We start from the raw sequence: 17,696 nt of genomic DNA, 5'->3' as shown, positions 1-17,696 counted from the left end.
TGATCCTTATAACTATGTGGTTTAGGTTGTGGCTAGAAATCATGTTGGTACCATGTGATATGAATGTTCTTATAACCAATTCATCTACCAAATGCTGCTGTGCAGATTGAGCTAGGGTTTGGATGTGAGGGTCCGAATCTTTCTTCGTTGCTCTAGTATGGAACACTCCTGTGCGAAGGCTTACACAGGCACAACTTTTCCAATGTGTTTACATGTAACTATCTTGTTGGTATTTTATGTTTAAGATGCAGTACTAGTATAGAGGACCAATTTTATTGAAATGCCACAAAGGAGTAAGTGACCCAGTAAATCCCTTTGGTAGTATTAATAAATAGCTTAGTGACAATATTATCTGCATGCTGATCTTTTAACTTTCACATCTGTTTAAGGACTTAGATGATTATTCATCATAGACTGAAAGCAGTCCTTTTACATCAGTCATTGCCACCCACATAGAAGACAGCAATTTTATTGTGAATACACAGATAATACAAAGAAGGCTCGTAATTCAGGGGAGAAACTTGGAAGCTGTAATACATGCATGTAACAATACGTTTTGGTTGTAGATGACACAATAAACAATATAGTTTTGAATAAAATCTGTAAGGGAAACTACAGCATTTCAGTGTTATGATTAATGATCCATATAACTGAGATATTTGTGGCCAGAGTAATAAATGTTTATCTGTGCACATACTCGCACACACACACATACATAGAAGTTGTACATACTACGTTTTTTTAAAAAATACATCTATATGTCAGTTGGCGATCTGGAAATAGAGTAAATTGTTTGTATGTGAATTGATACTACTTTTTAATAAGTATTGTCTTTAATACAAATGCAGCGACCTAAATTCCAAGAAATCAATTCAGAATAATCCCAGTATTATATAGGGCTGGTTTGGGAAGAAAAGAATTGAACAGGTGGCCTTGGGGCAACATTTGAATAGGCAAATCTCAAGGTCCTCAAGGAAAAGACTGTTGGTGACTAGTTTCTGTGCTACTGGAACGTGGCATCTTTCAGTGTCTCACATTCTGCTTTGCTCTTACTGTAATGCAGCGTACTTTCAGGAGCTTGATAAAGGTGATAATTTTTTATTGGCAAGAAAATAGAGGATATTGATGCTCAGATGAAGCAGAGAATGGAAAGGTGGTTTTATCCCTACCTAATTACTCGCATCTTGCATCCAGACTCTCTTCTAGTGTGCATCATTATTTTGTAACTTTACCAAGGACGCTCCATCTTAAACCTGATGGAGAAGTCAGATTTTGTTAATTTACTGTTAAAATGCTGCAAGTGAGGTTTTGCACTTTCTTCTTCTTTCTTAATATTAAAGCATATCAGTTATATGTTTACACAATCAACATCTACCAATTGAGCAGTGTTAGAAAAATCACTTAGCTAGTCTCAGGCGTATCTGCTATATATAAGAGCAACTCTGCACTAAAAAGCTGAGTCTTAGTGATGATGTATGATAGTAAAAGTTAATATGTGTTTGCAATAAGAATTAATCATGTTTATATTTAAAATAAAAGGAGTAAAGATAGTTGACAAATGCTGAAAGATGTTTTTAACTTGATAAATGACTACCTCTAGAAAAAAGTTTTTTTGTTGAGATTGGATTTTTATTTTGTTTTATTCTTCTCACATTTTCTTGAGTCTTCATGTGCTTTGATTCTGGAAAGAATGTTTTAATTGGACAATTGGTGAAGTTCTTATATGCACAGGATTTGTTTTCCTTTTGGTTTGTATTGGTTGACATCAGTTGTGTGTGTGATGCTGGATGCTCTTCAGGGCAGGAGCACTTTTCTTTGTATGTACTTTTTTTTTTTAAACGTCTAGATTTTTTTTAAACAGTATTATTTGAAAAAGCATATTCTGAGTTCTAAGAAGTGATAAAAACTGAACTGATCCTACTGAAGTACTTGGCCCTGTCTTGTCAAAGCAGAATATGTGGAAATTGCCCATGTTCCTATCTCATGAGTACAGGTATCTTACGCAGCTAAGTGATGCAGATATGTTGTACAATAATGAAACTGTTAACAGTGTATGTTGAAATGTGTTTTGTTCACTTTTTAAACACATTCATCTCACAGAATAAAAGATAAGAGCTTTCCTATGTTGAATATTTGAATCCATACTTTTAAGGACATGTGGAAAGGAAGAGTTCTGTGGGACTTTTTCAGTAAACAGACTGAAAAGAGCCTGTGCAGAAGAAAGGCTGGCCAGATTCCTTGCCTCTGTTACGTGCCTGAGTACCTCCTTGGTGGAGGTTATCTTTCTAAGCCATTTCATGACACTTTGTGCCATTTTCTTTTCTCTTTTGTGAGACGCTTTCAGATCCAGTGTACAGTCTTTCTTCTAGTCTGTTTTCATGTAAGTAAATCTGAAGTTCAGATTTACTCTCTTTTACTGACTGGAAATATGGGGGTTGTGGGTGACCTGTAGTCAACACCAAGATCTGTATGTTAGTTCTTTAACTGAGCTTTCAAAAAAAGCCTCATGTGGCCCTCTAAGTCTTATTTTTTCTTTCTAATTGACCTGACAGAGATTATTTTTTAATCTCTTGTAGCTACAGCTCTTTCAGTGCTTCAGCAAGCAGGCAGTTTGCATATAAATCTATCTAGAGTAGCTGATGCATCTCAGTATTTACACAACCCTTGAAACAACATGTATTGGGTCAGATAAACAAGAACCTTTCAGCTATCCTGCTCCATTACCCTTAAAGGTCAGTTTAACCTGCCAGCTAAATGAGGCACACAGCTGCTGTGGATCACTCAGGTGGGGCAAAACCACCAGAAGATAGCTTTGATCTCAGCAATTAACCCTGTAGTGTGATGGCATAAAATACATGACTGAGACGTCCCTAAGTGCTATCCATTGTGACTACTGCACAGGGAGAAGTACAGAGTTTCTTTAACAATATAGCCATTTAAACAAATCAAGACAGCAACAACAACAACAAAATCCCTAGCCTAAGTTACAGACGTCTTTTCCTGAGTCAGGAAATGATATTACACTCCATAAAGCATAGACAACTGTTACCAGGTCCATAACCAAAAAATAAATAAATGTAGTATTTTCTTGGTCAGGTATATGTGTGTATATATATCTGCACATTTTTAAATCTCTTATCAAATGGTGATGGAGTGCCTTCATTACCACTGGCAGATAGAATCCCTACCATCTTTTTTACTTTCTTTTTTTCAGTCTATTGAGGTCATTCCAGTTTGATTCAGCAGGCCATTAGTCACACCACAGATTTACCTTAATGGATGCCAAAGCATATTACCAACCAGTCCATGTACCTGTCCCATTTCACGGCCCTTCCTCCATATCAGAAAGAGGGCTGTTCATCTTCAAGTAGCAGTCCAAGCATGCCTTGACATTATTAGTCAGGACTAAGAGCATTTGTTCCCCTACTTCCTTTAGAGGCACATGGAATGCAGGGCAGGAGCACACCCAATGCCATTTCAGCTCCTTTAAATTGCCCTGTTGAGCTAGGGCACCATGCTGCTGTGTTTCATCAGCTCCACAGCAAATTGTCTTTGGAATTGCTATTCAGGATGTCAGTAAAATGCCCTGACAGTTCCTGCGATTGTGGGTGCTGAGGGATGCTGGGTTCCACGCTCCAGCTCGGGTGTGGGGGATTCTTCCTGCCTTGTGGACGTACCTGCCCCTAAATGCTTGATCTATTTTTCTGATGAAGAAAAATATCCCAATTTAAGTTGCAGAATTGCATGCAATTGAAAGACCTGGGAAGACCTCATCAAGTCCTGTCTTTTGCAGATTGGTGCTGATAAAATATCCCCATACCGCATTAATCACAGATACATCTCTTAAGAAACACACTTAGAGGAGCTGCTGCTTTCCTCTGCCATTTCAGCTTCAGTGTAGTGTAGCTGAAATTTTCAGAGTAATGCCTTTATTGCAGAGGCAGGTGAAATATCCAGCACCAGCTCATCTGATAAGGTGATCTTCACCAAAAGGAGATAGAACCATCACAGAGTCTAGCTGATAGCCTCCATCAATTATCTGTATCTTGCCATTAACATTATCACTGTCATTAGCAAGGTTATCCTGCAGCCAGCCGTAATCATAGGTCCTGTCATTCTGCTAATTAGGGTACTATCTTTAAGAGTATTGGATGCCTTAGGTTCATTACAAATGTGGCGGGTCAGTTAGGGTTCTGAGAAAACCCTTTGGTGTCTAAATGCTCTTGCCGTCTTTTCATTTTGCCGTTAAAGATAATGACGAATTTGAAAATAAAAATACATTGCCATTGCACTTCTTTCAGTATGCCCTTAAAGTACTTTTTGAGTATTCTAGAGGTGCTAACGTATTGAGATTGCCTCATCTATGTGGCCATGCAGGACTTGGAAGAAGATATCAAATCTTTAGGAAGGTCTGGCTTCTCTTAAATTACCTTTATGTGAAGGATAAAATTTTATTTGGTGTAAGGTCAATAGCACAAGGCATTACCTGAGCTTTGAGCTTAAGCTGCGTTTTTAATTGTTGGTTAATGATAAAATCTAAATGAGTTAGAAGTGGTGATGCTGGCTTATTATGGGAAAACACTTAGAAGGTGTAGCTAAATGAAGGCATTCTTTTTTCAGGGTATCTTGCAGTTATTTATATTGCCTGCAACCAGGCTTGCTTGGAATTTCCTTGTTAATGAGGAATAGGTTCTTACCCTTATTTGTTGACTCACATTACAAAATGCAAACAGACTGAGAGATTCTTGGTTTTGATTTCAAAGTAAGTCGGCTCACCTGGGCAGTAAAACCCAAGAAATGCAAAGAAATTCAGTGAAATGCAGTGCAATGTCTTTGCTCAAATACTCATACAGAATGACAGAGCAGGGTTTGCCATGACAGGATCTTGCTTGCTGTCTTTCATCTGGAATAGCAACTATTGTAGAGGGAGTTTTTAAAAAAAAATGTAAAGAAGGGTTAGGAGGCAGGCTCCCTCTGGTTTTTAGAAGGATTTGTGCAACTAATTCTATATTTTTGAAAAGTTCTCTCCTATAAATTAATGCATTTCATATACTATACAAACAGAGCACAGGTTTTTCCTTACATGATGGTTTTGTTGGCTTAGATAACATGTAAACATTTTTTTTGGTTGAAGATGTTCATGACAGATATGCAGAATATTTTTGCAAATGCAAAGTCACAGACAGCTGAATGAGTAGTTGTATTTGTATCAAATGGCTGTTCACAGAAGTCACCCATAAGATGGGACAAAGGATTGCCTGTAGTGTCTTAGGAGAGTTCAGCAAATACAATTGTTATGCATGGGTGTTCCTGCAAGGATCCGTGGTAGCGTCTTTCCTCATCACACTGGTCAAAGCTGGGGCCAAGGTCAGAAATAATCGTCTACAAAACAGCAGCTGGCATTTAGAGTAAATGGTGAGGCAGAGAGCAGTTAGCTGTCTCCACTTCTTCCCGCAGGCTGATGATATTTGCAGAATGGAGAAACTGGACTAGTATGATGAGTGTCACAGAAAAGCATTCTGGAGGTAGAGGGTGCTGAGAAAGTAAACTTAAAGCTTTCACTGAAATTTTAGCAGTAAAAATCCAGCTTTTAGCATGCATCCCAAGAATTTAACATTTCTGTGAGATTTCAGACAAAACTCTGGCAGTGAGGTAAAATGCTTAGCTAAAGTACAAATGAAAAACCTCTCCTATTCATGTCAAATTTGTCTGTGAGCTAGTATTTTTCAAAAACCTTTTCATGTGACATAAATAAATCTAGCATTAGGCAAGCATTAGGCAAGCATTCCCATCGAGCCCTTCCTGTGAGGTGAATTTAGCTTTGGCTTTACCCAAGAGGAAGGTACCAGAAGGACGAAGCAGTGAAATGCTACCAAGGTAGGTGTTGCTGTTCCACAGCTTTGTCCCTGTCCTGTCCAATTTGCACTACTCAATTTACGCCTTTCTGAGTATGCAGTTCCCTTTAAGACTTGCAGGTTCAAATTAATTTTAGAAAATACCCCCCTGCCCTAAAGCTCACGTTTCTTTGGGAGGGTATATTGTATGTCACAGCATTTCCTCTTGGTGTGGATTTCCAGCATGTAGGAAAAGTGTTTCATCATTAAAGTTTAAAGTTTGTAAATTTAGTGTATGGAGACTCCTAGAAAAATATCTTTTGGGAGGCAGTGGGGTAGAAAGTGAGGTAGGAGGCAGAGGTAGAAGCAGTTTCTGGAATATAATCTTTTCCCAAGTTCCTGTTTTCTATGACGATTGCAAAGCGAGCAGGCTTTTATAAGGGGTGTTCTGACCTGGATTACCGTGATGGATTAGGCTTTGCTGTTCTGTGGTGTTAGACTTGATGAAACACTGCGTGGGAAAGTCACGGAGCAGGTGGATAATGGTGTTAATCCTTCCTGCCATAGTGGTTCTTGTGGCACTAAGAGTATGTAAATAGCAGGCAAATGGGTAGTAGAGTATAAGAAAAGCAGCATTTCCTCTGGTCTAAGATAGAGCTTTAATCCAAAAGGCTGCTTCGTACACGTTTTTTCCAGCCTTTTGAAATTTTCATGTGCCTAGGATATTTCTGCGCTGGTGACAATGAATTGCTTTTCCCTCATTGATGCAAGAGTGCTAGTAATCTGCCGGGTAGCCATATGGTTCACATTTATTTTAATGTGTCTTTGACATCAGGAGAATAGCTGAGACAGCAGAAGAGAGTGCTTATGTCTTGGAGTTCAGCCAGAACTGAGATAATTTATGTTTCGTAATCAAAGAACTACCACTTTTCTCAGTAAAAAATGTTTGAAAAACATGATGGGCTTCAAATGTCATTCCTATCAGGATTTTGTAAAATTAGGAAGCAGGCTTTGCATTTCATAGACGAATGTAGCAGCAGCAGGATCTCTTCCCAGGTGGGGGGGGGGGGGGGGGGGGGGTTGGATTCTGATTTGGCTGCTAAATGCGCAGAAGGAAATGCTCTGTCGTTCACAGGTTTCACAGTGCTGTAGCTCCACTGCCCAGAGAGGAGAATGAGGATGTTCAAAGGCGATCAAAAAGTGCAGCTGTATAGTCCATTATATGTATGCGAGAGTAATTCAGGAAAACCTTGTTTCAGTCTGCCAGCACATCATTACTGTTGCTTACCTATTTCATCAGTTATAATTTATTCATATACAAATGAGACTTGGATGATTCTCATAAGGGGACACTGAACTGCTAGTGTAAATGTTGATTTTTCCCCTTTGGAAAAGTACTTTTCTTGGGATTTGGGAGTTGGATGGGCCTATGATGACATCTGTTACCAAGACATAAGAAATATGTTATGAATAACTACTATAAAACCTGACTTTTTCAAATGCGGAAAGAGTTGCAGGGTTTGCATCTTTCATGTTTCACAAATTCACAAATAGATAAATACGGTTATTCTCAGGGGAGAGAGCAGAAAACACAGCTTGAGGTGGAGATGTAAGGGGCACCAGAAGTAGCTTCTGAACTTTCTACCAGCTGTGGGAGGAGGCAGTGGCTGGGGATGTTGGGTGCAGGTGGCATCGGCCATCGTCTTCCCCCGACGCGCCTCTGGGCTGGGGTCTTCCTAGCTTGGTTGGTTCCCGTGGGTGGGAAGGGCTAGCAGATAAACAGCTCACCCCTGCGTGCAGAGGTCAGTAGGAATCTCCTCTGCTTCTAGCTTTCCACTCCCATGCTTTGAAAATACCCTGGTGGGGGGTAGGGAGAGGAAAGAAAGGCGCACAAATTCAGAAGCTAGAGAGCTGCCGATACATAGCTTTGAATAAGCTGTGGAAAACAAGCTAGTAATAAAATGTAGTCTCCCAATAATACATAAAATGAAGAACAAACTTTTATTTGCAATACAGAAGGTAAGTGCAAAAAAATTCTTATCATTATGATCCTGTTGGTAGGAATAAGGTGATGGCAACCGTTATTTGAACCTAACTTAGCAGCGGGACTTGGTGCTTTTCTTCCATATAATTCCATATAGCTACAACGCTAAGAAGACAGTCTCTAACCATGGTGTTCTAGTTACATTAAAATACATTACAAAAATATTGACACTGATTTGTTACAAAGCTGTATTGCTACATCTTTCTTCACCCTTCTCTAGTTGCACATTCCTCTAGACATACGTTTAAACTTTTCTGCCATAGCAAATGCTTTATTCCCTTTTATTAACTGTTGATGAACAAAGGCCTTTCTTTGTTTTCCAACCTCGCGTGACTTGAATGGCTCTCATTTTTCTTACCTTCTTCATTGAGGAGTCTTTCTCCAGACCCAGAAAGTATTTCCTCACTTGCTGTGTTTGTTTGGTGACAGAATTCCAGCACAGATCAATGCTTTGTACAACATAATTTAGCCAGGATAAATCTGATAGGGAGGTTTTATTGTCAAGCCACTATTTGTAATATTTGCCCTTCTCCCATTAATTGTCATTGTGACAGAGATCTGTGCGATGCAGCAGCCTACGCAAGAAAGAACAGCAGCCATGGGAGCTATTTTACAGAACAGTTTTATTTTTTAAGGCTACTGTTATTTCCATGATAGCTGTATCTTCTTTTTTTTTTTTTACATTGATACTTTCTTCAGTTCTGACTTTAAAGTGTTATTTTTAGAGTATCTTTGAGAAATGAATTAGTGGGGCCTCCTGTTTCATGCAGACATACAGGACGCACCGTGTCCGGAAAAATCCATTTAATGCCCTTGAACAAGTACCTATAAGCTTAGAAAGCAATCTGAGGAACACTTGTCTGTCTTATAAACATCTTGTATGCCATTACTGTTAGCCACTGGGCAATAAAAATTGTAATTTTTGTTTTGATAGGTAAAATGTTACCAATTTAAATTGCAACCATTTTAATAAAAATGATGGTAATAAAAGTTATGACTTAGTGTCCCAGTGTAGGAGATGGTCCTCAACTATGTGTATAATTTACTACCTATGGGAACGCCCAGGATGATGTTCGTGTGTTTATTCTATTTTTAATATTATGACAGTTGATCTTCCCATGTCTTGTAAACCACAGGTTGGGTAAGACAGCCTTAGAGTCAAACCTTAATCTGTGTAATTTGGAGGGGTTGGGGGGTGGGGGGGTGGGGTGGTTGTGTAGAAAAAGGTTGTCTTGAATTAGACAAAGTTTGTTTCATCTCAGTGCGCAGCCTTATGAATAAATTGCTGAAATCTTAATTTCTTGAATGACTGCCAAACAATCATCTCTATTCTGTACGAGTCAATGACTGAAAAGGGACCTTACTGAAATATTGAAAACTGAAGGGCTATAATTAAAAAAACTTGATACGTAGCATTTAGGCATTGCACTATTCTGCAGGTCTCTGGCTTGCCATGCGGACGTTGTTAAATTTTGGAAACCGTAGAGATTCCGTGTGTGTTCAATAGCCAGAGAGGTGCATAAGCCAGGAATTGTGTGTAAAGAGAAATGGCAGAAATATCATATGTGGTCATGAAATAAATTATAACTGCTGTGGATAAACAGAATTTGCTGTGAGGGACAGAAGTTAATAACTGAGGAAAAGAATAAATGCATCCTACGGTGCATGTGTGTGGGCACATCATGAATAAAAAATAGCAAAAGGGTAAACACAAAGAGCAGGTTGTGTTTCCAGGATGGGTTAACCGTGCTTGGGTTAAACAATTTTTTGCTATTCAAAGTTTCCCATTAATTCTTTTGGCCTCACCTTTAGGAATTTTGTTTACAGACAATTGCCGGTTTTGCCATAAACAGTCTGTGGCGCGGATGACCTGTGCTGTGGATGTTAGCTCGGGTTGAGAGCTGCACGAGTGGGGCTGTGCTGCATCCAGATACAGCCCTGAATCTGCAGCAGCTGCTTTTGCATGGCAAGGAGCTGCTAAGGCTACAGGTCCTGACTTGCGTCCCTGAGGAGGCAGGCCAGTTGCCAGCAGGTTATTAATTTGGGCTCTGTTCTGCTAAACCCAGAAACTGAGCTACTCAAACGTCCAACGCCAAAGCCCAAAATTTGGCAGTTGATTTTATTTCAGAGGAGGAATTCTGACAGTCCTGTTGGAAGACATCTATGTCTGAAGACCTTGTTCAGATATAGTGACCTTTTCTGAGAGATAGTTCTGTAGCGATAATTATGTGCTTAACAGTATCATCCTTCCCTCTGATAATTGATACATTTTATGCATTACAGTACTTATGCATCTGTCAAAAATACTTAATTCCATATAGTCTTGAAACATGGAACTAAATATTATATTATTTTTTCAAATACGTGAGAATGGAGTATTTTTTTTCTTCCATGGAATATATCAGACTTGTAGTATATAAATGTGTTAAAGATCACGTGTGATCCACAGGGCAGTTTTAGGTGATGATGAATTTATTCCCTCTGGCATCCTCGCTCGCCATGAACTGCTAGACCCAAGATGGTGGTGTTCATTTTCAAAAACCACCTTCTAGTTCCTGTTGACAGTGTGTGTCCAGCAGCTGCTAAAAAAACACATCTCTGCCTAGCAGACTGCCTGGAGTCAGTATCACCCTTTTTGCGCACAACAGATGATAGTGGCATCCACTGATATCACTTGTTACACGGGCAGATGGCATGTAAATACTTTTTTGAGACTGGACAAGCAAGGAAGCCGTTACTAGATCTCTTCTGGAAAAGTGTGGTATTTACACTCTTCTGTGGATAAATTTTTAGGTTATGAGCTTTTGCTTCCCTGCAAAACCTTTGAAACTGACTCCAGAGAGGCATGCAAGCCTTGCACAATCTGTGTTCCTCACTCTGAAAGGAGCTTACTAATTGATTAATGTCAGTAAATTTTGTCTGGGCATATGTTCATACTTTGTGATATATCAATAAATTTGTATGTTGTATGTTCTTCTGCTCTGTCTTGAGTTAAGCAGTGTCCTTAGCAGTGATTACAACTGATTTGAACGTACTATTTAAGGCACAGTGCATGCAAAATAACATATGCCTCTGACTCTTGATAAGATGATCTGAGAATCTTGAGTTCTGCTTGGCTCGAAGCAAAAGGACTGAATGAGTTGTAGAGCACTTTGTCCCTGATGTTGGAAAATGTTTAACATTTCCATTCAATATCTAATAATAATTTTTTCTGAGGTCACATTAAGGCAGCCCTGTGCTCAGAGATTTTAGAAAGTATAGTAGAGCAAGAACATAGTGCCTTTGTGGTGCTGACTGTGCTTCCTTTCGTGTCCTTGGTTACTGAGGTGGTTGCAATTCTCCAGTCCCCTCACTGACATTTCTCATCTATGCTTTTGGGTAATCAAATAAAATCCTGTAATCTTTTGCAGTTCCTCCCTGATCTGTTCTTGTAAGCAACGTTCTCATAAATATGAATATATTCTGGCTACTTCCTAGCAGTAACATAGAAGAGGTGACTATAGAGTTATTCACGGAGCCTTAGCTCTTCCCTTTAATGAGCTCTTGGGTAAGACAGAAGCAAACCCAAAAGGCAAGATGTGTTTCAGAAAAAAGTAGTCCAGTGTCATCTGAGGGCTCTGAATGTTTACATGCTTGTTTACTTATATAGATTATCATATAATTTGTCTGACTCAGAACTATAACGTTAATAAATAAAACCATGAACTTTAATGGCATTTACAACAAATGCATGTCAGCTCTCACGCTGTCTTCAATACAGTTGTGTAGTGCTGGGTTTATAGTGCTGGTGCAGTTACAGTATGCCAGCATTTTCTTGAAGTTCAACTTAATTCTATTTTACTACAGTTTTTGTCAGTGGTATATTAAAAAAACCCAAACACACAACTTTGATGGTGTGGCATTGACAATTTAATTACTAAAAGTGTTAAGAACTATAGAAAAGTTCTTACGCAGAAGAAGAAATGCATTAATAGGTTCTTTAAGACAGCTCATGACAACTACAGTCTTACATTATTAATGTTAGTGGGTAGTGTGTGAATAAAACTTAAGGTTGATTATGTATAGAAAGTAGTATGAAAGTAGTATGTCTTCTGTGAAGAGACTGACAGTCTTAAAAAAATGGAAGCACTTTTATTGCAGCATTTGGTATTCCTGCCAGTAAGCAGCCATGTCAGGAGTTCCATGGCTAAGGTCTGCACCAAATTACTATAAATGTAGACCTTATGTGGTAGATACTGAAGTTTACAGGTAAAGATTCAAAGGCATTTGCTAGTTTGTGTGATTTACAGGAACAATTATCTTCTATTTCCTCATGAAGTTTTGTGGGTTTTTTTAATAAGATTAACCTTCTATTTTTCCTTTCCTTTAATATTTTACTACAGCTTTATCTCTCATTCCATTTGTGGCTGGTTCTTTTACGTGGTAAAAAAGCTGCTTGCCCTTCAGTAGCTGTCAATATTTCTTCCGAAATAGAGCCAAGATCCAGCTGAGATCCAAATAACATCAATACTGTTATATCAGAAATTGGATACATCTGAGAATGCTTTAGATACCTCCTTCAGCAGAAGCAGGATTGTTTTAATATGAACTTCCCTGTGTGTAAGAGCATATAGGCAGTGAAGGTTCTGACTGAGTATTTGCTTTCATGCTAAATTGAATGAGAATGTCACAATATCAAAATTAGCCTGTCTTCCAAACTCTAAAAATTTGCTTTTATTATAATTTTGTTTTGAAACTGTGGCATATATGAAAAAGAATAGTACATTAAAACAAAATTTAATTAATCTCGCAAAAATTGACACACCCCTATCAACTAGTCTCTTCTAACAAAATAACCATCTTCCCCCACTGAAAGCTTGCTATAAATATTTTTGACAGGCTTTGTTGATAGGAGATTTGCTTAAACTTGGATGTAAGTTTAAACATGCCTAATTTAACAGAATTTGTCTTTTGATTCCTCTGTGTACATTGTACACCTTTTTTGGAACACCTTTCACTGAGAGCATGTAAATGAATATAGGGCCTGAGTTTATGTACCTATTTGGTATTTATAATCTAACATACCTGCAGCATATATGTAGAAGTGCGTGTTACTTGTATAATAAACCATGCTTTTAGCTGCTTATCTCAGTACTTAGGGAAAAAAAAAAAAAATTCAATGTTTTACTGAGTCCCAAATAGTTTTATGATTATGTCAGTAGGGCGTACTGTCTGTAATTTGGTTACAGGACTATATTTTCTAATATTCTTGGTTTCCATATAGTTAGGTAGCTTATGCTATTTTTTGGACTGAATCACTTCATGTAAAAGTTTGGGGTTTTTACATTTGTGGTGATTAACATTTCACTACATAATAGTATTAGAGAATGAACTATGTTTTAACTGTGACAATAAACCAGACCTGTTACGAAACCAAGGCTGAAGGCCAAGTGCTTCCAACCTCTAGAGGTGGTGCAATTTTACTTTAGCGGTGAACATCATGTTGCTGTTATTGCTTTTATAGAATTGTTCCAAGTCTTTCAAGGGTGGTCAGGCACCTTCTAAATCATTTTACTGCCTGAATTCTGGCAGTTAGGTCTCTCATTCACACCTGCCCAATTGTTGCCTGTAAACTGCAAAGCAGTGACTTACTATCTACCTTCTCAACATTCTTTTGCCATTTTGCAATAAATCAAATAAATCAGGCTGCTCATCTTAAAACCTAAGGAGTGTCTCTTATCTTTCTCTAACGTTTGTGTCTCTTTTGTTTTTTCTGTGAAGGCTCACCACTCTTACCGGTAAGAAACAATACATCAGTATCTTTGGAAGGCGTTACTAAATGTCTGTAGAAAAAAGAACTATATTTAACAGTTAAAATTTGGCATTTGTTTTTAAACAAATCCATTTCATATGATACTGCATGTGTTTATAAGAAAAACTGAGCACGAGATCAGAAAAGAATTAGAAAAACTAGATTTAATTTTTTGTCAAAATTTGACACATTAGCCTATATACACACACACGTGTATTCAGTGGAAGGCAGCAGAAAGAAGGATGAAGGTAAACAAAAAGGAAGTGGATCTGATTGTTAATCAGCATTATTCCTATATTATTCTGTGGTGATGATGATGGTATGAATTTCTGAGACAGTCTGAAACACTAAAAACATTGCCTTTATCATTTTTCTAACACTAATTTCTCACATTTTAGATTATAAGAGATAGGAATCTCTTCTGCCAATGTGATCCAGTGCTTTAAATCTGTAGTTACAGATCTCTACAGCTAAGCCTTGCTGACAGAATAGTAACAGTTTGTATAGACCTGTGAGGGACTGGGTCCACTGTTCTCCTCACTGCTGTCACATGCAACGTTGTTTTGTTTGCAGGGGTTTGAAGAGGAGCAAGTCGCTGTCTTTGAGGTGACACGGTGAAAGAAGTTCCTTTTGCTGGAATTTCTTGGCTTCCTTGGTAAAAGGACAAAACGTTTTTATACCGCTATGGGAAAACACAACTGTCCTGGCCAAGAATTTCTGTTCTAAAGCAGACAATAGTGCTCATGATTGTAGCAGTTTTTAGTGGCTTCCAAGTTTGCATATATGGTAAATATTTCTAAGGTTATCTCCTCATTTAGACTACACACCTTGGAACTTCAGTGTGTACATCGTCGGGTATTGTTAAGATAAATGGAACTACACAAGTGATGGGTTTGCTGTATGACTCCGAGTTACCATTCATACTGTAATCTGCATCTGTTCTAGCTTCTTCAATCCTGAAGAGAGAGAAGCGGAAGAGAACAAAAAATGTGCATTTTAACTGTGTTACTGTGTATTACTTCACGAGAAGGCAAGGCTTCACCAGTGTTCCCAGCCAAGGGGGAAGCACACTGGGAATGTCTACTCGCCACAACAGTGTACGCCAATACACGCTCGGAGAGTTTGCAATGGAGCAGGAGAGGCTTCACCGAGAGATGTTAAGAGAACATCTAAGGGAGGAAAAACTCAATTCTCTAAAATTAAAGGTAAAAATTATTCAAGTCTTTGATCCCTGCCTTATTTAAGTAAATGACCAGTGTCAGGGCTATATGGGCCCAATGTGTTTGTTAAACAAAACCATTTCCTTTCCATCAACTCCATTTCAATCAAAACAATGGCACTTTTCTTTTTTCTTTGTTTTACTGAAGACATACTGATATTACCAAGTGCTGTTGTAGCTCTTATTGATGCTTTACAGGGAGACTGTTGTTTACTCCCTGTTTTCTACAGAGAGGAAAACAAAGGCAGAGAGTGGTGGAAGTTAGCCTTGAACAGGGTGTCCAGCAGAAGTCTGGAAGTGCCAGGAAGAGAACGAGTCTTCTAAGCCCTTGCACAGTTAGACAAGGGAAGGGTAACATCCTAAGTACAGCAAGTGAAACAGCTTATTTACTTGGCCAACTTGAGCAAATTTGGTAAAAAGTAAGAAACAATAATACTAAAAATGTTTTCTTTTTTCTGTGTACCAATTTGTATGTTTGTGTGTCTTTAATATTTCACCAAAGGATGTCTGTGTTAGAAGAAATGTGTCAGACAAATTAACTGGCTATATCAGTTTAGCTAGTCAGAACACATCTTGGCTAGAGTTTTGAAGCTGTCGGTTTAAATACAGCACAGGAGAGGAAAGAAGCTGTGTATTTGAGTAAAGGAGAATAGAGAAGAGGATTGTGCTCTTGAAAGTGTCCCTTCTGCCCCTTTAAAACTGATGGCAAAACTTCTGATTTTGTTATGTTTTTGTACTGGATGAAACACTTCCTGTGTAATGGCTTGTGTTATATGTATATCCAGGGCACTTTTTTCAGATTAATCCTGTAATTAAAAGTGAACAATATTTAGAGTTGTAACTGAACTGCTGTGGTCCATAGCCCCTTCTTTTGTGAGATTATATCTGTTTCAGATACTACTACAGTTGTCCAGAGCAAACTGGCACCCTCCAAGTTTAAGAAATGCCTTTCAGCCCTTTTCCCATATAGTGAACTATGTTCATGAGTTCTATGTCTGAACTCCTGAAGAGGTGTCTAAGACCCTTACTATTACTTTCCTCAGTCTCCTAGTTGTTTTTTATTTGAACAGCTAAATAGATTCTTAAATAGTTCATAAAACTTGAACTGTCATAATGAAAACAAACAAACATAAAACCACTCAGGACAGAGGCAAATGAAAGACAGATATTTGGACGGGTTGGAAACCAAAGGCTAGAGTGTTAGTGACTTATCACTAGATAGAGATTATACCTCTAAACATCTCGCATCACAGGATCTTCAGAGCATCAAGTGTGAATTGAGCTGTGTCATTGTAACCGATGACTCTGTGTAGATCCCTTGGCTGACTTCCAGGAATCAGCTCAGGGAGAGGAATCCCCAGTGGAGTAAAGGATAGTAAGGCATGCAAATATTTCACTTTTCCTTTTCTTTTTAGAGCTAGAAAGTAACTCAAGAAAAATCACAGATCCTGTTTACCTGTAAAGATTGGACGAGGCTTTTTAGCCTTAATCTGTATGGAGTAGAGCATGGCTCTTCGTGCTTTCATAATTCTCCTCTTGACTGGGATGGATCTCCTTTCTTCATTAGCTTACTTCAGCCCACTCTTTTTTTGGGACATAGATTCTACTTTCTGCTTCTCTTCCAAATACAACACATTCTTCCATCTCCCCAGTCACTTGTTTGAGTGGATGATAATCTTTACTGTGACTGTTAAGTTCCTCTTCGTAAGTACTCAGTGAATAAGGAGAGCCTGATTTGGGTTCCTCCCTGTGTCCTAATCTTAATTGTTTCCTTCTACCAAATAGAAAAGTCCTTTCCCCTACACCTAATGCAGCAGTGGTGGGATTCTTTCTTCACTGAATCCTGACAGTGGCTTAAAAATGGTAATATCTTACTAGTGTAAATCTTTTCCTAGAGTAAAATATTTCTCTTTACTCTAGAGCATGTATAAAAACATAGGGAACAGCAAACTTCCTTCTTGAACTAGTCCATTAAACTCAGCTTCGTTGCATCCCTGACTATACACTTGCAGTAAAAAAAGAAAATAAACCCCACTTTCCCTCCCAAAAGCAAACCCAGGAATCACTGAATTAGTGAGGAGTCACTGTAAAGCACTGGGCATGTTTTATTTGCTGAAGTCAGCTGGGCCGTTCCCATTATAGAGATGGAAGAGCTGCTTGGTCATTCACATGGTTTCTAAATGAACACAGAAAGAGAGTGCTGCAGCGTTTCAAGGTGATGATGTCAGTAATTATGATCTTTAATGAAAATGTACTTATCAGGATTTGCATCAAAATTACTGTACATCTGCACAGAAAAATGAAGGAAATGAGAAAATGAAGTAGGGCAAAGTTTGCTCAAAAAGGGTTTTCTGTTTGAAAACCATTATGCAAACAGAAAGTAACGTTTTCAATGTGGTTTTCAATTTGTTTCCCTGGGTTTTTAAAACTTTTTGCATTGGATTAAAATATGCAAGTCTGTAGATAGAAAGCATTCTCTCCTGTAGAATTTGTTAAAAAAATAGAAATACAGGAATATATTAAAATTTAGTCTCCATAATTTTAGGTACTGTTTGTTATTTTACTTGCTAAAAGTGAAGAGGAAAATAAGAAACTTCTCTTAATTAAAAGCAGATAAAGACTTTAAAATCATTTTCAAGTCACTTCAGCCATTTAGCACCAGCACTTTGGTGTAAACACTGCTGACAGTGACATAAACACTTGTTAGCAGCAGAGTGTGAAAATTCTAATGGCAATCTGGACATGAAAGCCATCTTGTCAAGATGAAAGGTACAAGGTAGGCTTTACTTTAGTACATTGTCATTTAAG

The 17,696-nt window shown here is 38.3% G+C and overlaps 1 protein-coding gene across 2 annotated transcripts in view; it reads left to right on the top strand.

Moving 5' to 3' along the window:
* The window catches only part of CSRNP3 (cysteine and serine rich nuclear protein 3), a 71,634-nt gene that overhangs the window by 46,573 nt on the left and 7,365 nt on the right, over window positions 1-17,696 (top strand). For both annotated transcript variants that reach the window (XM_049816411.1, XM_049816421.1), the window contains exon 3: window positions 14,615-14,874. In XM_049816411.1, the coding sequence (XP_049672368.1) occupies window positions 14,615-14,874 (260 nt within the window). The remainder of the gene's footprint in view (window positions 1-14,614; window positions 14,875-17,696) is intronic.

This window comes from Accipiter gentilis, chromosome 1, assembly GCF_929443795.1.
Source record: "Accipiter gentilis chromosome 1, bAccGen1.1, whole genome shotgun sequence".
Taxonomy (NCBI): Eukaryota; Metazoa; Chordata; class Aves; order Accipitriformes; family Accipitridae; genus Astur; species Astur gentilis.
The sequence above is the reverse complement of the archived record's forward strand: the minus strand, read 5'-3'. Positions and strand labels throughout refer to the sequence as shown.